Raw genomic sequence first — 23481 nt, forward strand, 5'->3', positions numbered from 1 at the left:
TCCCCTCCTACCAAGTAGGAGATTCAGAGTATATATTGCTGACAGACATACAACGTGTATTTAACTTAAGGGAGGATCATTGCATAGCTTTCATAGCCCAGAATCTGGAGGTCGATGACAATTTTGTAGATGATGATGGGATAGACAAGTACCTACTAGTGGATAGCCATGTGAAAGACACCGAGTTCCTTTCTGCTGCAGCAACACTAAATATGATCTATGCTGATGCCCTTAGATATGAAGGAAAAGATGCCACAGAGGAAGAGCTACAAGAAGCAAGGGACAGATTGAATATCACCAACATGGGAGGGTGTAGGGATGTGCCAAATAAGTCAGCGGAAAACGTTCCTAGTTCGAGCACTAATTTATGGCAAGACGCCTTGCTTGAAGCAGATGAGAACCAAGAGGTTAGTTTTTTTTTGTTGTGGATTTGGCTTTATCAACTTTGTCCTGAAATGTTTGGTGATGTTGTTTCTGGCTAATGCTCCTTTATTTTTTCAGTTGGAAATATATGAAGACACATTCCTCAAACGTGCTTCAGGCAAGCGTATGGCGGGATTGGGCCACGATTCGACACTAGGAACATATATACACCGCCTAAAATTCCCTCAAATTGTGATATTTCACGCTAGCTACTCCAAGGACAACGCCAGTTTTCCTCTGATGGCGATAAAGACTTTATCCAGGTATTTAGGTGGCTACCACGTAAGGCTGAATGCAAACAAGGCAATACTTCTGGAGCGGCAAGCAGCTGTTCGAATTTTTGGAGAGGGACCTGGAGTATATTTGTTAAGATGTAAATATTATTTAACATATGCTGCTTACGGGTTGGCATGTGGAATCACAGATCCCAATCTGTTGAGTGATTGCGGGAAGAAGCATCTTCTTAGAACAGCAAGGCCAAAGGTCCCTCTTGTGCCATTAATAGAGGATGAAGAAGATGATGCAGAAACGTCAACAAAAAAGGCTCGGCTGGGGGAAGTCTCTGTTCCAGATTAACAAATTTAGATTGTTCCAGTTGCTAAGAAGTTTCGTCATATTTCTCAATACTCTTCTTGTTTACCATTGCAAACTATGAAATGTATATATATTGGAAACATTTATATGGGACATAGATGAAAGCTCTTGTTCTTTTAAAATCTTTGACAGTTACATCATTGTTTTACAATATATATTTCAATGATCAATTTTCTTCCACACTCTGCCCTGTCTTTGTCGTTGTCTTAGCCATTCAGCATGATTCTGCTTTCCCTGTGAGGAGACATATATTGAACGTCTCCGTTCAGCCTGAACCTTTCTTATTGCACATGACACAGCTGATTCAGCATGTTTGATCTTCACACGAGCCCTCACTTGAATCCGCCTATACCACCACTGACATAGTTGCTTCATGGGATTACTTTTCTTTATTCCTCCTCCATGTTGAGTTGCCCTTTTGATAGGCACAACGTGCTTGCCAATGAGATCTTTCCATGCCTTGGGTAGACCAAATCCCAAGGCTTCCAAACTCTTCCGTAAAAAAGGTTCCATGTGCATGCAAAATGTGCTACAAATGCTCAACAACAACAACAAGACATTTAGTATCGTACAATATTTTTTGAACAACAAAAAATACTCAAAGCTGTAGGTTTTCAAGTAATAACCATGTATTGTGTCAAGTTTGTCGCACCCCATGCCTTTTCATAGCTAGTGTAGAACTCTGTCACAACTGCCTCAAATTTCTCAACATCCCCATCTTCAAACCTTGCTTTTTGCAACAAAGGTGCTAGGCGATCAAGTGCCAACCACGCTTTGGCCTTTGCCACCCTTGCTTGTCCTGAAGAGCCTCGGTCAGGTACAGCTGCATGAAGCTTCCTCCACACCTCAAAATCTGTACCCAGATGACCTCTCTGGGTATGATTAGATAAGAACTTTCTGGCTTTTGCACCTCCAAAACATGGTTTGCTAGGAACATTTCCGGTCTTCCCTGATCTTCTCAAGTCCTTCTCAATCTTCACTTGACCACAATGTAAACCTGCATCTGAAAGCACTTGCTCTATTTTTTTGATAGTTCTTTCACTCTCTACTGCTGGTTTCATATTCCATGAAAATTCGATGTACATGTAGACTAGTTTCTCAATTATTCTAACCAGCGCATGCAAAACACAAATATGAACTCTGATCAAAGGGATAGGAAGAATTGGATCCCAAGTAGGATCCACTCCTGGAGCATCACGATTTGGGGGTTCACGCCTATTACTGATTGCATTTGGGCATTTCCATTCTCTCTCTTTTCCTCCTTTGGAGACACCTCGTTCGGTCATACAATACAGGCAAGGATACTTGGCCATTGCTCCTTGGGAAATACCAAACATGCATTTCAAGGTTTTAAGATCTGCAGCCAGGTGCCATTCAACCTCATATTCACCATATCCTTCTACATAAAGCTTTTCGCCAATCGACTGCTGCTGGATAGTGGAAGGAAGCTCAGTCTGGTTGAAGTACCACTTCAAAATTTCATGGGTCTCTGTTGGAACCTGTTAACAACAACTGTTAGATTGTCTACAACATCATAACAAGAGGATAGCAACATAATATTCTTTATTTAAAAATGGATAGCACGTCACCTCAAATGCAGCCAGCCACCAAATCTCATTTTCGGATTGTACACTGAAGTGCTTCTCATCAGCATTACTGATACTTGCATCCAAAGCTCTATTCATTAAAGTAATGCTAACCCTTTCCAGCTTCTGTCCTTTGATCACCTCACTCTCATCAAGTTTCAAAACAAATTTCAGCCTTCCATTGCACTCATGTACACTGATGTCATAAAATTTCACCATAGCCATTTGTAATTTCCGAACATCCATGATGAAATTGTTGAACTCTGTAAGCTCTATAATTTTCTGTTCCCCGCTCTTTTTAGTCACTGTCAATGTGCTAGACACGTGACAAGGCTCTCCAACAAGTTCGACCATTCCCAAGTTGAGAATATTTCGAGCTTTGTTTACGTGAAATGGTTTTGGAATGGGAATTACTGTTTTTTTTCCAAGCTTGCAATTGAAACCCTCTTTTACTTTATTAAACAACATCCTGTAAGACTTTGTGCTTATACCAGCCATGTCACATATACCTTGTGCATCTGCAGGCGTGAATGCTTCACTCACCTCTTGCAAGGATTGCTTTGCTATGTCTGATCGAAGTCTTGCAAACTTAGGATGCTGTATTGCTGACTCCACGATGTCTTTTGTCAGAACTTTGCCAAATATATCAGAACCTTGCTCTTTTGGACCCACAACATCTGTGACCATCCTGAAGCAACAACGATAGCTATTTCAGTCCACCATTCATCTAACTATACCACCCCCACACCCAATCCCCCATCTCTAAGAAAGGAACTAAAGATGAAAATGAAAGTGAGTGCTCAAAGAAATTATAGATCCCAATACCTGCAAGCTTTTACACGACGCTTCCATTGGCCACCTCCAACATTGAGTTCTTCCAATGGTTTGATCTTTCTCTTGCGTAATCGAGCACCTAATGGCGTGTCTTTCAAATATTGCAATTTTCTGTTGAACTTTTCAAGTTGTTTTCGAAGGTGTGCATTCTCACTCTCCAATGTGAAATTGTTGATTTCTCGAACTGCCAAACATTCATTCTTCTCCTTTATAGTGTCCTGCATCTTACAAATAGTCTGCTGCAAATGATCAAACTCTTTTTGTAACCCAGCACAAACTTTTGCCTTGTCCTCGTTTGAAGCTTGCAAAGCTGTTGTGATCGATGCCAAGTAAAAATTCGCACCTTCAAGCATTTTTATCCTGGCATCTCTTTCACTCAAATGTCTTTCAAAGATACTTTGACATTGGCCAAATAGTCTTTTGCAATACCCAAGCAATCCATTTTCACCCTCACACACAAACTTGAAGAAACTTGTCAACCCAAAGAATGATGGAGATTGAGAGGAGGTTGGATCTGGTGGGTAAATACTACCATCCAACCAAAGGTCCATATTTTTCTTTCCTTCATTTCAAAGCTCAGTAATGCGGGCTTCGCATGCTGGCCTAGACCAATTTCTCTTACAGCAGGGAGCATAATCGGGTTCTACTTGGAAGTTGATGTCCACCTTTTTCCTCTTTTGCTGCACAGGTTCCATTGCATTGTTCTGTGCTTTAACAACACCAAAAAGCATAATGAACTCACACTTTAACCAAAAAAAACCAAAGATATTACACTTATCTCCCGTGAAGAAGATTGCTTCATTAAAACCAAAAGACAACATCACTAAATAATACCTCCTTGTCCATCAAACAAACTTGTTGGTATCCTGGATGAACCAAAATGTACAGAGTACTTGTAAGCACAACCCTCACTTGAAAAAGGTAAGAAATGGGATTGTTATTCATGCACAAGCAGGTATGGCGCATGAAGAACAAATACTTTTCCATCCTTTTTCAAAACTTGCCGCCTTGAGAAGAAGAGAAAATCAAAAACCTCCCGCTCAAAAAAACTCGGATTTGGAGTGGTAGTGGTTGTGCAATCGGGAAGACAATGAGGGAGACAATGCAAGATGATGGGTTGCAGGGACGAAGTTCGGTTAGCAGAGTTGGATTCGTTACATTCAAAAGTGTAATGAAGAAAGAGAGTGGTGTCTTTTTTCAATAAAATAAGGCACCATAGTGGGAATAAAAAACTATACTCAAGATGCATTGTTTTGAATTAAAAAACACCCTACATGTTAGTTAATGGAATAAAGAACTCAAAAACGACGCACGTGCCCTCCAATATTATATGTGGATTTATTGGCTTGCTTTGTCCACATCACCATCCCAAGGGATCTCTTACAAGGCCCCTTTTTGAGTCCAAATTTTCCCTAATGCGTGGTGTCGCCAGTATGTGGTCGTTGTGGTGGGTGCCTTGCATTCTGTTTTGTGAAGGCATGGTAACACGTGCGGTGTTCTTGGTGCGTGCCATATCCATGTACGACTATGCTAAGGTGGTGATGTGCTCGTGTCTTTACGTGGGTGTCTACGTAGATCTTGAGCTCAAGCTCTCTAAAAAAGTGAAATGAAAATGAAGTGAGAGAAGGAACTATTACTAGTTTTTCTTAGGGAAAAAAAAACCTAACTAAACTTATTTTCTTAGCCTTATTACATCTAGATTTATGTTGGTGCGTACACAACCCAACGCCTCCCGTGTCTCCTCATTCATGCACGCCAAGCACCATGCCTATGGGGAGCATTGGTCTGCGACCATTCAAGTCGAGCATGAGTTTTTGCAGCCTTGCGTGCCTCTTGCGTAAGCTTAGATTGTTGGGCCCGCTCCCTAACCAATACCCTTCCAAAGGTTGTGCGATAAAACCAATTGAACATCTCTTGTAGATAGTTTGTACGTGTTCCTTCTATAGAAGCTCCACCTCCATGTCTTGTATTTTTGAAATAAACCTCTCTTGCTTTATAATGTGATTTCTCCATCCCTTGAGTACTCCACATGTCGGATCCATACTTATGCACCATTCGCATAAACTATGTGCTGTATACATGACAATAGAATTTAATTAGAAAAAGTCAAGGTTAAAACACCGGTTTATTTTTTTACTATACAACTTACCATATAGTGTGTTACTTTACTCTCTCCCCAAGCACCTAGCACACTTTTGGTGAATTCTATGATATGTTGTTGGAATGATGCTCATTTCTTGGTGGGCAGTTGTGCTACTTTGATTCATAATGCGAAGCATGTTATTGAAATTTATCCAAAGCTGTTTGCACATATTTACAATAGCTAGCATTGGACAATCTACATTTGTGGTGATTGCACACAGGTCTCTCCAGAGTCCCCAAGTCTTATTTGAATTCTCTATGTTTGCTGGCTTCTCCAAAAATCTCCTTGTCTTTGATCCAATCATGGAGACCTTTTGAGCAACCTCGTATGACATACCAGAGGCCTGCTTATTCACTCCAATTTTCACGTTTCCACCATGGCAGCCCAGAGAATTCAAAAGATGCTCTAATTTACCAAGGGCTACAACTTTCCTCTCTTGTGTAGGCATTGTGAATGCATAATCGATATGGCACTTAAGCAATCGATCAAAGATTCTCGTGAATGCATGAAGTGTGCAAAAGTGAATATTCTTTAGTGGAAAATTAATGATGGGACTCCAATTTGAATTCCTGTTTGGTTCTCCTAGCATATCACAAGACATGACACCTTCCACCCATCTTGCATTTGGTTGTTCCTCATCTTCATCAGTTGACTCGGTTGGATCTACTGCATCTTCTTGTTGGATCTACTGCATCTTCTTGTTGCTTCTTCCCTTTCTTGGGACCTTTCGAGGCATCCTTTGCAACAGAACCAATCTTCTGTATACCTTTTCCATTTGTCTTTTTCTGCCTAGGAATATCAATCTGAGCATTGCAGTATGGACAAGGCCATCTTGATGTCGCGCCTTGAGCACAACCCATCATGCATTTAATTGTCTTCAAATCCCTCTTAAGATGCCAATCCACCATGAACTTTCCTATGTTTTCTACATCTAAAAGTTGACCATCAATTTGCTTTTTGATTACATCTGTTATCCAGGGAGTCCTTTCAAACATCCATGTTAATACCTCATGTGTCTCCTTCGGTACCTCGAATGCACCAAGCCACCAGACCTCTTTCTAAGATTGCACACTAAGACTTGGTTTGGTAGTCTTTTTCCATGCACAAATCATAGCCTCATTCATTGAGCGTAATGCTCATACGTTCTAGCTTCCGACCTTTCACAATTTGGCACTCATCTAGCTTGACCACACTGTCAAGATGTGGTTTGTATGGAACCTACATAACCAGCTCTCTAAGCCAACAATGTAGCTCAAATCTGGCCTGCTGATCATGACATAGATCAAACTCCCCACAATCCGTAGTGGTCTACCATCACTGTTATGTTTCACCTTATACACACACTTACAGCCAATAGCTTTCTTGCCTTCAGGTAATGGCACCAAATCCCAAGTCTCATTTCCATACAATGCGTCCATCCTCATCCATAGCTTTCTCCCAACACACATATCCAATAGCCTCATTAAAACATGTGGCTTCTATAGCATGCACAACGTTTGCCATATAAGCATAGTGATGTGCCACATAACCATCATACGTCAACCTCTGCATAGGGTTTTTGACTCTTCCAGATCTTTGTAACTTTGCATTCATGGATTCCATAGCCTTTTTCACACCAGGTGTCATGCTGGAATCCCAAGCTCCTCATCAAGGCTCATCTCCGAGCCACTAGACTCTCCACCATCAACAAGAGAATGCCCTGTAGAGATATCTAGCATACCAACAAGGGGCTTAACCATTTTCTCTTTACCTTTATGTGATATACCAACAACATTTCTAGGACTGGTATTATGATGCAGCCTGCCACTCCATGGTCTATCAACAGAACCACTGGATGAGGACTCTCTTGGTCCACTTAATGTTGTGATTGCTCACTTGCATTCTGTGAAACCACGTTTCCACTTACATCAGCCCCAATAGTATCTTTTTCAGCAGCATACCAGCTACTCATCTCATCAAATACAACATCCCTGCTTACCCTCAATTCACGAATAGCAAGATTATAGCATCTATATCCCTTTTTCTCAAGGGAATACCCAATAAACACACATTTTTCTGCCTTTGGATCCAGCTTGGTATGCAACTCATCTGGCTCATGCACATATGCAATACATCCATATACTTTCAAGTGAGACAAATCAGGTTTCCTGCTAGTAAACTTCTCCTCTAGCATTACATCATGTATGGCTGAAGTAGGATTCATGTTCATGATATAAAGTACTATAGACAGAGCCTCAACCCAATAGCTATGTGGAATTTTCTTCTCTGCCCCCATCAATGCCCGTGCTATCTCTGCAATGTGCATGTTTTTTTGCTCAGCAACTCCATTTGTCTCCTAATGCTATTCTTTTCTAAGAATTCAGAGAACTCATTGGAGAAGTATTCTTCCCCTTCATCTGACCTTAGGCACTTCACATGATTTCCTGTCTATTTTTAACCCCATCTCTTTGAAATTCTGAAAATGAGTGAACACTTCAGTCTTCTCCTTCATGAAATACACCCACAGTTTCCTCGTTGTTGAGATTCAAGCTCGATGTCAGTGTGAGCCAGCTATGCTATGTGCTGGCAGATTAGGTAGGAACATGTGTGAGACATAAATGACCACGTGTCCAGCTGGTCATAGTGTGTGGGCATTAGCTAGGGTTAGTAGAGTGTGGACACAACTCATTGTGTGTTGTGTGGATTATGGATTAGTGCATTATGCTTTGTGTGAGAGTGGACATGGCTTCCCTCTATGGTTAGGGTTTGCAATACACATTAGGGTTTGCTCCTGTGTGTGTGTCTCCTCCTCCTCTTTGAGCAGATTGCAGGTGATACAGGCAAAAACAAAGCATTTTAGAGCAAATCAAAGCAAAGCAAAATTTTGGTTTTTGAAGCTTTCCATTAAAGCTTGAAAGCATTGATGTATGGTGGAAATACAAGTGATTCTGGCAAAAGACATATGTATTTGACAAAGAGGGATGTAATGGCAACTCTTATGCAAGCCCTATTGTGATTTTGGAGCATTTTGGAAGCATTTGAATGTGTGAAAATTCTGGTTTTTTGAGCTCTTACAAAACAGAGAGAAGGAAGCCCGAAATTGAAGCATTTGGAGTGTGATTTTGGCTAAAATCCAACCATTGATGGGTCACACATATGCCTAGGTGTCTTGGGGACTAGTATCCATCATCAATTAACACTTAAACAACTCCCAAATCCCCTAATTGCAGGCGGCGCAGCCAGAGAGGAGAAAACAGGGCAGTTTTTTGATTTTTTGACTACGAGGAGATTGATTTCTCACTTGGTGCTTTATATCTTCCATAATCTCTTTAGCAATTGGATGCTTTACACTTTGGAGAAGAGGGCTATGTGATTTGTTTGGTCAATGATGCTTAATTGAGGTGGGAATGAGCTGATTAAAATAGGCTGTCCACTGGTTGCAGAGAAACAGAGCATTTTTAATTGAGCAATTAATCCTTGGTGTTTTACAATTGGACAAATTCCTCTTACATGGAGTTGATGGACACTAATGCTAAGCCAATGAATGCCTGGTTGCCCAATTTGGTGAAATATTGAAGAAATTAGAGCCAAATCATTACTAGTTTTTCTGGTTTTTTTGGTTTTTCCAAAAACAGAGAAAGGGGTTTTCAAAAATTGATAATTACACATGACAGATGGTGTTGATACTCAACATTGAGGTTGATTAGGTGTCAATGCAAGTTTCCCATACTTGATTGCACCATTACATTGCGATTTGGAGCCTTGGAAGGCGTGTAAATTCAGGGTATCCCGCACTGAGTGAGTCAGTTCATCTTGGATGATTACAGGTTGATTTTCTACATCAAATTTGGAGTTTGTTGGCTATCTTGGAGTATCTGGAACACTCATTGGAGTGTGGTTGAGCTGAGGAAGGCTCATTTAAAGATTTGAAGTGTGCGGAAGGTGTACGCATTGAGCAACATGTCGGACAATCCAGTTCAGATTGTTGGTGAAAAGCTGGATAGGAAGAACTTCCAGGCATGGAAGTACAGGATAAAGAGTTTCTTGAAAGGAAAAGGATTTTGGAATCTCATTACAGGTGCTGAGCCAGAGCCTGAGCTACCTCGGCAACCTACACAGCAGCAGCTTATTGCTCATAAGCAATGGTCAGAGAGAGCATTCAAAGTGCTGCATTATTTGTCTATATGCATTTCTGATGCTATGCTCATACACATTCAGGATGCTGAGAATCCCAAAGACGCATGGGATACTTTAGTCAAGATGTTTGATACAGATACGAGTGCTCGCAAGTCTCAGTTGCGACAACAGATACACAATGTGAAAAGGAATAAAAGGAGCATACATGATTATGTGCAAGAAATCAAGAAGTTTGCAGATGCATTGGCCACAATAAATGCCCCCATGCCTGATGATGATTTGGTGGATATTACCTTGCGTGGTCTTGGGGTGGCAAGGAATACAAATCCTTTGATACATCTATCTCAGTGAGGAGTACAGGTCTTCCTGACTTCGATGAGTTGGTTTCACTCTTGTTGGTTGAGGAAATCAAGCTCAGTGATTCATTTCTGGATGCATCTACTAGCCATGATGATGGCAGAAATCAGGCTTTCTACTCGTAGAGAGGCTTTAGAGGCAGGGGGAGATATGCATCACGTGGACATGGTGGTAATGGTCGTGGATGGCAGGACATGCCTCCACAACAGAATTTTCAGCCTTCATATGGTGCTCAAGGTGGTCGTGGATATGCACCTCAGCGAGGCAGAGGTAACCCCCGTGGACGAGGACGTTGTTGGCAAGGCCAACAAAATTCTATGCAAGATGTGGAATGCCATTATTGTGGCAAATATGGTCATATGGCGAGAGATTGTTTCCGCAAACAGAATGATTTGAGAGGGGGAAGAGCACAACGTGGTGGTCATTATGGTGGAAACTATGCACAACATGGTGGTAACTATGCATCAAGTAGCAATGATGGAACTGCAAATCATTTGTTTGCCATGAAGCATGTTGTGGGTTCTATGACAACAAATGCTGAGAATGATGATACATGGTATATGGACTCAGGAGCATCAAATCATATGACATGCCATGGAGAATGGTTTGAGCATATGAAGCCTATGGATGTAAAAGGCTATGTGGAAACAGGTGATGATACCCAGCATGTCATTACACATGTTGGAAGTGTACCATTGGTCATGCATAATGGTCAGACAAAGTCTATGTCAGATGTGCTGTATGTGCCTTCGATCACTAAAAGCTTGGCCTCAGTTGGTCAAATGGTGGAACAGGGATTACAGGTTCGTTTCAACGAGCATGGATGCTTCGTTGAAGATTTCAAACATGATGTAGAGTGATTGCTAAAGGCAAGAAAGAAGGAAGATTGTTTAGGCTGGATGCAGGAATTCCTGAGCTAAAATCAGCCATGTTCTCAAAGAGCAGGAATGTGGTACAGGACATTGATATGTGGCACAAGAGGATTGGACATGTCAATATACAGAGATTAAAGAACACACAAACAAGAGGCATTGTCAATGGATTGCCTAGGTTCAAATATGATGGACATATGCATGTTTGTGAAGCCTGTCAGTTTGGAAAGCAGGCAAGGTTGAGGTTTCCTAGAGAAGGAAATATGAGTAACATACCACTTGAGATAGTACACAGTGATGTATGGGGTCCTGCACAAAACCCATCTATCAAAGGCAGTTTATACTATGTTACATTCATAGATGACTTTAGCAGGATGACATGGATATACTTTCTGAAAGAGAAGAGTGAAGTGTTGGAAAAGTTCATGGATTTCAAAGCTTTTACAGAAAAGCAATATGGCTGTTGGATTAAATGTTTGAGAACAGATGGAGGTGGTGAATACACCTCAAAAGCTTTTGAGCATTTCTTGAGGAAGCATGGAATACAAAGACAGTTGACTTGCAGGTATACACCTCAGCAGAATGGTGTGGCTGAGAGAAAGAATAGAGTCATATGTGAAGTGGCAAGGGCAATGCTTAATGAAAAGAGCATGCCAGATTACTATTGGGCAGAAGCATGTGCTACTGTAGTGTATATATTGAACAAAACACCTACAGCAGCCATTCATGGAAGCACGCCAGAGATGCGGCTCACAGGTTACAGGCCAGACATTGGACATCTTAAAGTTTTTGGATGCATAGCTTATGTACATGTGCCTGATGAAAGAAGAAGGAAGTTGGATCCTAAAGCAGAGAAATGTGTATTTGTTGGATATGCACAGGATCGAAAGGCCTACAAGTGTTATAATCCACAGACTCTATAGATGAGTGGTCATCTCACGTGATGTGGTGTTTGATGAGCCTGCTAGTTGGTATAAAGCAAAAGATGAGGGTGTTATTGAGTCACTTGAGGCTGATGTACATGTGAACTTGCCACCACAAGCAAGTTCTAGTTCTACTACTATGTCTGGGCCAGCACAGCAGAAGCTGAGAGTAGCAGTGTACGTCCATGGTCAGGACGTTTGAGGCATGAGAGTGTAAGCACTGGGAGTAGTGCTATGGATAAAGGCAAAAAGAAAGTCGAAGGAATTGGAATCATAGGTTATGAGTCATCTAGTTCTGAGAGTTTGGATGAGGAGCTTGGCATACCTGTTTTACGCACACCTCATGCTAGACAGGATAGATATGTGCCACCACATGCTACGGTTACAGGTGTACAGAGTGACCCGCAGGCATTGCGGAGATCCCAGAGAGTCAGATATCCTGTTGACAGATTGACATATAGAGATTTTGCTATGCATTATGCATATATGACATCTATGGTGAAGCATGTGGAACCTACATGCTATACAGAGGCTATTGGAGAGCATGTATGGGAAAAAGCAATGGATGTTGAGATGGACGCATTGGTCCATAATGATACATGGGACTTGGTTGCACTACCAAAGGACAAGAACGTTATTGGATGTAAATGGGTTTACAAAGTGAAGTGCAAATCTGATGGTTCTATTGAGAGACATAAAGCAAGATTGGTAGCAAAGGGTTATGCACAGACCCAAGGATTGGATTATGATGAGACGTTTAGTCCAGTGGCTAAGATGGGCACAGTGAGAGCAGTCATTGCTATGGCTGCAGCTAATGGCTGGGAAATGCATCAGATGGATGTTAAGAATGCATTTCTGAATGGAGATCTACAAGAGGAAGTATACATGGCACAGCCAGAAGGGTATGTACACCCTAGATATCCCACTCACGTATGCAGGTTGAAAAAGGCATTGTATGGTCTAAAGCAAGCACCACGTGCTTGGAGTGATAAGATGAGCAGATATCTTATCTCACTTGGTTTTCAGATTTCTACAACAGATTCTTCACTCTATGTGAAGAAGACACAGCATGGGATTGTTTTACTAGTCATCTATGTGGATGACTTGATTATCACAGGTGATCATGGTGCAGATGTGATGCATGTCAAGAAAGCTTTGAGTGGGCAATTTGACATGAAAGATCTTGGTGAGTTGAGATACTTCCTTGGAATTGAAGTGGTGAAAGATCATGCAGGTACTTGGTTAGTACAGCGCCAATATGCATTGGATATGTTGGCAAAGTATGGCATGATAGGGTGTAAGCCTATGAGTACACCATTGGAGCAAAATGTGAAGTTGCGGGCTGATTATGGCGAGGAATTGGATGATCCTTCTATGTACAGGAAGATGGTTGGTAGTCTCATGTACATGACTATCACACGCCCGGATTTGAGTTATGCGGTGGGGCTAGTTAGCCAGTTTATGCAGAGCCCCAGGAAACCACATTTGGATGCAGTGAGACGCATCATGAGATATGTGAAGACCACAGCACATTATGGTCTATTTTATGAGAGTGGTAAAAGCTTGGACATACATGGCTACACAGATGCTAATTGGGCAGGTAGCGCATATGACAGGAGGTCTACTAGTGGATATGCTTTTACACTTGGAAGTGCTGTGGTGAGTTGGAGTAGCAAAAAGAAACCTACAGTTGCTTTATCCAGTACAGAGGCTGAGTACAGAGGTGCAGCCATTGCTACTTGTGAGGCTGTATGGTTAAAGAGTCTCTTGACAGATTTATGTGAGCCCATTGGTGGCAAAGTTGTCATTCATTGTGACAACATGAGCAGTATACAGTTGGCAAAGAATCCAGTGTTTCATGCGAGGACCAAACACATAGAGGTCCATTATCACTTTGTCAGAGAGAAGGTGCTGGATGGAACAGTTGATCTTCAGTATGTGAAGACTGATGACATCTTTACGAAGCCACTTAGCAGGGAGAAGTTTGAGTACTTCCGGACTATGTTGGGAGTACATGGGATGAGCTTGAGGGGGAGTGTTGAGAGTCTTGATATCCCAAGCTCATCTACATCTTCATCGCCAGTACATCATGAGCTTGAGAGGGGCTGTTGAGATTCAAGCTCGATGTCAGTGTGAGCCAGCTATGCTATGTGCTGGCAGATTAGGTAGGAACATGTGTGAGACATAAATGACCGCGTGTCCAACTGGTCATAGTGTGTGGGCATTAGCTAGGGTTAGTAGAGTGTGGACACAACTCATTGTGTGTTGTGTGGATTATGGATTAGTGCATTATGCTTTGTGTGAGAGTGGACATGGCTTCCCTCTATGGTTAGGGTTTGCAATATACATTAGGGTTTGCTCTTGTGTGTGTGTCTCCTCCTCCTCTACCGTTCTTTCAACTCTCGTGTGGTCATCAATGAATGTTACGTAGTACCTGTAGCCACCCATAGACATAGTCTTTGCAGGACCCCATACATCTGAATGCACAACATCTTTCCTGCTCACATTTCTATCATGTGGCAATACATGCTTTGTTTTCTTTCCAAATTGACATGCTTCACATACTTTTTGCATACCTTCAACTTTAAACTTAGGAAGCCCTGTCACAATTTCTTTAGCGTGAATAGACTTCATTCTTTGCACATTTATATGCCCAATTCTCTTATGCCCAATGTTTGTATCTGCAACAACTCTTGAACCATTTGCAAACATTGTCGCACTCACTTCAAGCATATTTACATTCAATGTAAACATTCTGCTCACTCTGTTGCCTTTTGCAACAACTAACCTGCACTTATCTTTAAAGTCTTCTACATAACATTCATCAGGATTAAACCGAACTTGAAACCTTCCTCAATCATTTGGCCAATAGAAACTAGATTCTTTGTAATGTTCGGAACATGAAGTACATCTACAAGGTATTTTACCTTACCATCCTACATAGACAATGACACATCTCCAACATGGGCAATTGAATGAGCAGGGTCATCCCCAATTTCAACAAAACCTGGTCTTTCAAGACTCTTCATTTCCTTGAACCACTCACCATGACTTGTCATGCGGTTTGAAGCACCTGAATCAACATACTATACATCATCTTTACATGCTGCTACATCATTTCCAAATATAACACTAATCACATGTTTTATAACAAACAACCTCTCATTATCCTCATTATTTTTGTTAGAGGATGCATAGTTGTTTTGGTTCACTTTTTCATTTTGCATGTCACTCTGCTTCTTCTAGCCATCTGCCTACACATGTTGAGGCTTACCATAGTAAAAACAACCTCTTGTACCATTATGCTACCTTTGCCAATTACTAAGGCCTCTTTGACTCCCCCTGTCTCTAAACTGGCCTCTTGCACTTGTGTGTTGTTGTCGTGAATCCCGAGATTATTCTTGTTGTGCTGACTATAATTCCGATTACCTATTCGGCCACCACCTTTACCACATCCATGACCTCTACCTCTTCCTCTACCTGAACTTGTGTAGAAGGCCTGCTGCTTTGAACTGTTTTGTTTTGTGAGTGAAGACTTTTGATCTTAAACCAAATTCGTCTATTCAATGATCAGCATTGACACCAAATTTGTGAAGTTGGGAATGTTCTCTCGATTCAGAATAACAGAAACACCAATTGATATGCAAGGGATTCCATAATGCCCTTGATCTTCAAAGCATAATCATTCACAAAAATATTTTTCCTCTCCATAGTATGAAGCTCATTCTTCAATTGAACCTTTCGTGCCTTGGTGATAGTTTCATATACAGCTTCACCAAGGTGTCCCTTGCCTCCTTAGGTGACTTGGCATCCTCTATACGCCCAATAATAGTGTCCTTTATGCTGATAGAAAGCCAATACGACTTTCCTTGGTCCTTGATTCCAATCCTTGAATGCTTTCACATCTGCAGCAGTTTGATTAATCTCCAGTATCTCTGGTACCTCCTGGTGTTCACCTTCAATGTAGTCCCAGTAACCTTTTCCCATCAGGAAATCGGTCAATCTAGACCTCCAAGCATGGAAGTTGTTCTTGTCAAGCTTCTTTGCAATAATTTGGTGTATTCCATCATTCGACATCTTGTCTGCAACACAAACTCACCAAAAACAGTACCCTTGTTTGACTTGCATAAACTATTGTATCTGTACAACAGTACTATACTACACCCAAACTGTCACAACCAGTGACCTCAATTTGCATAAATACACCCAATGGAAAATTTAAGACCTCTTTGCAGCACACACAGTGTGTGCACAACCAATCGCCCTTCCTGTAGTTCCTAAAACAAAGTTCTGTAGAGGCGAATTGAAAAACGGAGGTCCAGACGCGCTTGAAACGCATTTTTGACTCTGGAAAAATGTCGTCCAACAAATAGTATAGTTGCCCTATAGCTCTCTCCCTGTAAAGAAAGCTCCTTAATCGGAGTTCATTTTCCGGTGCCTCCTGAAGAGCTCCCAACAAGGGTGTAGTAGCCAACACAAAGGGGGAAGAGTAAATGAAGCTCTTACCCTTGTACCACTTCTTATGCTTCTCTTGCTTTTCGCTCAGCCCTTAGCATGAACCAGGCTCTGATACCATGAAAAGATGTAGAGGAGGAGAAGAGAGCTTGAGATCTTTCAAGCACACACACACACACTCATACAAACCCTATAAGAGAACACACAAGGTGAGAGGCTAAAAATTCTTCTTCACACAACAACAAAAGAGGTCTTCAAAGGAGATAAAGTGACTAACATACATAAGTGGTCCATAATGTGAACAAGCTAAGAGGAGTGGGTAGATGTGGACTAGTCGGTGTAGTCCACATGTAGAATCTCTGGCGAAGATATGTCGGTGCCAGCTACCAAGCCCACCAGTGATGTAAATGTTGAACGATCATGCAAGCGCCTCGTGAGTGTCAGCTCAGATTGAGCTTGAAATCTCAACAAGAGAGAGTGTTCACTTTTCTCAAGCACATACTGGTGCGTGCTCTGGGCATTCTCTGGTACTCATTACCCCGAATTGGAAATTGATCATCCATGTGCACATGGATGCTAGTCAAATAGCAGTAGGAGTAGTGCTAGCGCAGCCACATGTAGAACTGAAGATTGATAGGCCTATCCACTATGCAAGCAAGCGGGACCAGAGAAAATATTCCACCACAAAGCGAGAGGGTTTGGGCCATAGTATACTCATTTCAAAAATTCAGATATATTTATTAGGGCATCACCTTTTGGTGATCACGGACGATCAAGCCCTCAAGTATTTGTTGAATAAAGCCCAGATGGCCGGGAGGATCAAGATATAGCTCCTTCTCTTTCAAGAATTAGACTTTGATATTATGGTCAGCTGCCCAAGGAAGGACCATGTCATGGCTAATCATTATGCTCTATATCATGTGCATTCAGGAGCTATTTACAAAACCCCCTATCTCTGAACTTATCACATTAATAAATCATACCCTTTTTCTATTCAATATGTGAATACCCCCACTGAATATGTGAATACCCTTTTTCTATTCAATATGTGAATACCCCCACTGATGAATGGTACCCTTGTGTATGTAAAAAATGTGTAAAAAAGGAGTTTTAAAAATCCCTTCTATTGAACTCACGTGCTATGCTTACATATTTATGAGTGACCCCCCCTCCCCCCCTGGGCCATCGACTATGCGACCAAATGGGCCGAGGCCAGAGCCACTCAAGACAACACCGCTCTCACAATGGCCAAGTTCCTATATGAGAGCATCTTCACCAGATTTGGGTGTCCCATAGAAATCAATAGTGATAGAGGGAAACATTTTGTGAATGACGTCATAGATAACCTGCTAGCACGTTATCAAATCTTCCACTGGAGGTCCTGTGCTTACTACCCCAGGGCTAGCAAGTGGAGAGCACCAACAAGGTCTTGTGCAAGTACATGTTATGGGTAGCTAAGGAGCACTCACCAATGGGATCAAGCCCTCTTGGGTGTATTGTGGGCCTATCGCACAACTTACAAGGCAACTACCTCGCACACTCCATTCCAACTTGCTTTTGGACTAGAGGCCGTATTACCTTTTAAACTTAATGCAGGATCATCTAGAGTTATAAGGTTCCTCCTCAGCCTAGAAGATGTATAATCTCTCCTCTCAGTCTCGTGTAATCATCCCCTATTTCAAAATGCAAGAAAACATTGTTTTTCTTGTTTCTCGTCTAGAGAGAGAAAATATTCTAGACAGAGATAATACAGTTTTGAGATATTTTGGGATATAAAATTATCCCTTTTATTTAAGATAGTTTAAAAAGAGTTTTCTAATATGTATTAGAAATTAATTGAATATGTGTTTTAGACGCCTTAGCCTAAGGGTCCACATATTCAAAAAAAATTTATTAATGTCCAAAGAGTGTTCTAAAGGGCCAATACGATTAATCCAGGTGTTTCAATAAGAAAAATGCAAAGAATAAAAGAGAATCTCCCAAAAATGAATAAATTTCCACATAAGATGAAGAGTTGACTAAGTACTGGGTTTATTAGTTAAAAAATAAGGTTTATTAGTTAAAAAAAATAAAATTTTGACACCTCATGAAGGAGGAAGGGGGCTCATGAAGGAAGTGCCTATTTCACATCATTACTCTATATTTTTAATTCAAAAAAATGAGATATTTCATCTCTCCTCTCTCCTCTTTCAAACTGGATCAGAAAGTAAGCCAAACTGGTCCAAAACTTGTCCAAAATGGATCAAACTTAAGCTCGAAGCCTCTAAATCCAAGTTTGACTTGGTTGGTGGCCTCCATCATTTATAATTAGACCCTCATTCCTTTGTATTTTCATCTTTGTGTATTTACATGCCATTATAATCTTCAAATTAGTTAATTTTATTATCCCTCTATTTTGCCTCTTCTTTGGGAAGCTTTGGAGCTTCATTAATCTTCATCCTCTCTTGGAGATTACCCTCTACATCTTGGTGGCCAAGTTTTCTCTTGTGGGCTTCACTTCTCTCTAAAGAATCAGGCCAAAAACCAAGGGTAAGCCTAAAACAATGGTGTTTTTCTATCTTTTTCAATGGTAATCTTCTTCCCAACCTCTCTAATGCTTGGGAAGCATTTTAATCAATGGTTTTTCTTAAAACCAAGCTTCTAGTGATTTATATTGTTTAAATGGTTTAATGCTAATCTTTCATGCTTAAATATAATGTTCTTGATTAGTAAATCTCTCTTTTAGAAAGATTACTCATCTTTTTGGTTGAATCCTTCTTAGAAAGATGGATCTTAGTATTAATCTCATTTTTTCATTCAAAACGCTAGGCTTAACAAGCTAGAGATAGATATTAAGCATTTTAATGATTTTTATTCAAAATAAAATAAGGATTAATTCATTCAAGCTTGTTTTATGATTAGAAAATTCATAATTATTCATTTTAAGTTGAAAGAGAGTTTATGCTAACATTTTTGTAATTATTTTCATATGGGAATGATAATGGAATATTTTTAAAAACAAACAAGAGGTTTAAATGTAATTATGCTTATAATTATGCTTAGATATGCATAATAAATTTTTAGATTAAAAGAGAAAATCCCACCACATTTTAAATAATTAGGAGTAAATATTAAAAGTAGAATTTTTGAGTATTCTTAGAAGACACAGCGAAGCTATGGCAAAATGTTTAAAAAATTAATTTAATTTTGTGCATAAATTTGATAATGCAAAAAGAGGAATTCTCATCATATTCTAGGCATAGGAATTTTATTGCTAAAAGAAGGCTTTTTTTTACATTTTTTAAAATACTTTTAGAGTATTCTCATCATATTCTAGGCATAGGAATTTTATTGCTAAAAGAAGGCTTTTTGTTACATTTTTTAAAATACTTTTATAGTATTTATGCATAAATGTTTAAATGGAGAAAAGATGATTTTTTCTTATATTTATTTTTATATGTGCATACATAAAAATCTAGATGCAAAAAGAGAAATTTTCATGATATGCTATGTACAAACATTTTAAATATCAAATTGTCATATTTCAAAATAAGTATATTCATGGTATGTACATACATAAGTATTTATATTTATTTATCAAAAAGAGGAGTTTTTATTATACTTTTAATTAGAAAAATGCATCAATTAAAATTGGTACCAAAAGAGAAGGTTTCACCATATTTTACATAGATAATTTAGGGCATGTCAATGCCGAGGTTCAAATAGAGAAAATAAAATTTTAGTATAATTCTATGTGAACATGTTGTATACATATTCACAAAAAGGATCATTGTGGAAAAAGAAATATTCTTGTTAAACTCCATTATTTATAAAAAGAATTATTTATAATTCTATTATGTCCAAGAAAGAATAAATTTTCATAATTTTGGATTTTTACCATTATGATTAGAAATCACGATTATTTTATCAAGTAAATAGGAGAAAAATCTTTAGGAAACAAATCTAGGATTAAATCCCAGTAATTTAAAGTTAGGAGACCATGACCGCGTGAGAAAGGTGGGTCAATAAGATGCATGTCCAACTCTTAAATCAGAAACTAAGCCAAGTCTTGTGACCATTTCCATTTTTTCAGTACACGAAGAATGGATGACCGGCTGACTTAGAGAAGTCTTCCCCAAGACCAAAACCATCTAGAAATAGTTAGAAATTCATTTGTAATTGATGGATAGATCACTTAGATACGTGATTCATAAAGCTTGGGTTGAAAATAAGGGAGCCTCGTGAAACCAAACTCAATGGGAAATTCTTACTTGCATAGAAACTCTGTTTTTTTGTTTATAGGACTATCTTATGCTAGAATGCTGGAGGAAGCAAGCATTTGACTTATGGTTTAATCTAAGGAGAGTTATGTTGCAACAGCTGTCAGAGAGTCATCGAAGGACGTCTCCCATGGCAAAGCCTGCCAAGGTCTTAACCAGCCTCGGTATGGTTGAAAATGGTGTGCATCTGGTACAATGGGCGAGAGCCGACGAAGCAGTCCTTGAGTGAAGTAATAGGACACCTAAGGAGGATCCTTGAGGGTTGTGACCAGGTGATCTGAGAAAAGGCAAATTCATATTAGGTGTGTAAGTGGTATGTCTATTTTGTATTTTGCTAAGTGCCTAGGGGGATTGGGAGGTCTTTTCCATAGTACAATCCGAGACAAAACACAACCAAATTTTTATAAAAAAAGAATCCCACCAATACAGTGGTTGGGTGGTTGGCTAACCCATGGGCCGATTGGCTGGATCGGTGGATTCCTACAACCAAGTTCATTTAAGATTAAGTTACGGTAGTTAAAGTAAGTCCGAGGAAGATTCTTTTTCTATGGGAAAGAATCAATGGCTGTGCCTCGCTTAAGGAAAAAAAAAAAGCGATGATTTCTATGAACCAAGTGCAAGTTCCTCCTTGATTCATCCATGTGACCCATGGGTTCGGTCGGAATACAAAGGATAGATAAGGCCCTTGACTACATTAGAAGATTTTCCTGGAGGAATCGCCTATGATTTTTGGGCGAGGGAAGTTTTTTTTTGGGTTTGATTTTGGAAGAACCGCCAGATTAGTCTCTTATCTGGACATTTGTGGGCAAGGCCCCGAGTGGGAAGCTTTGCCCTGCATGCAAGGTTGCTACTTTTGCTGCCCCTAGCACTCCAGAGTGCTGATGCGCAGAGGGGGCAGGGGTCTCATAGGTGGTATGAGAGCTTGTATTCACATGCTGTATTTTCATTCAAATTAAGCTTCATTGATGAAGACTTTTAATTGATGAATTGGATTTTATAGATGGATGCCCCGTATTTATTAGGTATCCCCGATCTTACTCAAACTCAAGATATGACTACTTTCGCTTTTTGAGCATATCCTCTCTTCTTCTACGACTCGAACGAGCAGGGTAAGACTCGCTAATCATTTTTAGGAGCTATATTTTCCAGACCCAGCTGAGAGACGACAACATAAGTGGTTTACAGCACAATATATCCATGCCTCTTACAAGCAGCGAGATGCTAACGCAGAATGTCTCATTAGCCATGGTCTTGTTAAGGTTAAAGGTGGTTCTTGGTGTTATCCTTTATTACCCCACACATCGAGATTTTAAGGTTATGTGTCAACTTTTGAGACTTCTTAGCCATTTTATCCCAAGAAGTAAGATTGTAGCACCAATTGCGGCGGTAAGGGAACAATTGTATCGCGGCATGTCCATAGCCCAATATTGGCGGCGTCTCATGCGTTTACCATTGAGGCATTGATTTTTTGGAGCCATGTTGCTCTATGTATATATTGCAAACCTTATGTAAATAAATAATGTTTTGTAAAAATTTCTAGTTGTCTAAGTGATTTTGACTATCAGATATCGAGTTTAAAAAAATAAGATCTATTTTCTCAGACGTATGTCATAGATCTTTAGTAATTAGAGCGATTACCTTGTTTAAGGTAATTATTTCTGAACTTCTTAAGTGTTAGGATCTCGAGAGACGAAGTCAAGTAGAAATTTAACGATGTATCGTTTTGAGACGTGCAAATCGTGGTAGATAGCCAGATTCTCTCACAGATGAGAAGGAGCTTGACCTTGGATGAACCTTTGGATACCCTGGTAAAGAATGCTAAACCAGTTTCAATGGCTGAAGTAGTGCGGATGGCGAAGGATTTTGCCAAGGCCTTTGTTGTAAAGGTCCCGCCAAAGCCACCTCCCTCACCCTTGAAAAGATTCCAAACTCCAGGGAGCACTTCCAACTTTTAACCTCCTAAAAGATATCAAGGTCCCAATCAGAACCAGGAGATGGGAAATTTCAAAACGGAAGGAAGGCCTTTTTCTCGGAGCACATTTTTTGGAACTCTTGCTCTTTTCAGGATGCAAAAGGATGAGCTTCAAAGTGAGAACATGTGTTTTGGATGTCAAGGTTTTGGACACTAGCTCAAGGATTGCTGAGATCGACTCCTTCGTATCAACCTAATCAGGGTCCCTCTCGCCAAAATCAGGGCAACCGTAGAAGAGTGCCAGCTTAGCTTGCAGACTTAATGCAAAGTAATCTTAGAACTCCCTCCCAGAATTGGGAAAGCCAAAGAGAGATAGTCCCGCCCCAGTAGCCACCAGAGCAGTCACAATAGCTGATGCAGTGGTGGAAGAAAGAGGAAAGATTTATGCTCCCATTGAACATGAAGGGTAGAATCGTTAGTTTTCTCAGTCCTTCAAACTCCACATAGTACAAGGGTAAGAACTTTAAGCTTTTGATAGATTTTGGCAGTACACATTCTTTTATTTCCCATGGATGCTTGCGTAAGTTAGTCCTAGATCAGAAAACAGGGAAACCTATGCAGGTAGAATTGGCCAGTGGGAAGATTCTTTTCACACACCATGAGACAGACCACATTAAGTTTAATTTAGATGGGAATGCGATAGACTCCCAGTTCAGTCTTACCCTTGGAAATCTATGATGGAATCCTTGGAATGGATTGGTTCCATAAAAATCAGGCTGACACTCACTGTCACAATGGAACCATCTCTTTCCTCGACCTTCACGGAAATCAAGTTCAAGGAACTGGAATTTTCGGATCCCCAGTTTTGCAGTTAGTCAAAGCTTCTAAATTTCTGAAGGGACTCAGAAAGAGGCAAACTGTCTATGTCGTTAAAATGAATCCAGGAGACAGAAAATGCAAGGCTAAGGAACCAGAATGGCTAAGTGAGTATGCTGATGTATTCCTAG

The 23481-nt window shown here is 40.3% G+C and overlaps 1 protein-coding gene across 1 annotated transcript in view; it reads left to right on the forward strand.

The window, feature by feature from the left end:
- The first annotated feature begins 212 nt into the window (after window positions 1-212).
- LOC147634225 (uncharacterized) overlaps window positions 213-23481 on the forward strand; it is a 33248-nt gene continuing 9979 nt past the window's right edge. The window contains exons 1-2 of the mRNA XM_086805646.1: window positions 213-407; window positions 502-796. Coding sequence (XP_086661772.1) covers window positions 213-407; window positions 502-796 — 490 coding nt within the window. The remainder of the gene's footprint in view (window positions 408-501; window positions 797-23481) is intronic.

The sequence above is a fragment of the Cibotium barometz genome, chromosome 11, assembly GCF_041138505.1.
Source record: "Cibotium barometz isolate CiBa-2024 chromosome 11, ASM4113850v1, whole genome shotgun sequence".
NCBI classification, from domain to species: domain Eukaryota; kingdom Viridiplantae; phylum Streptophyta; class Polypodiopsida; order Cyatheales; family Cibotiaceae; genus Cibotium; species Cibotium barometz.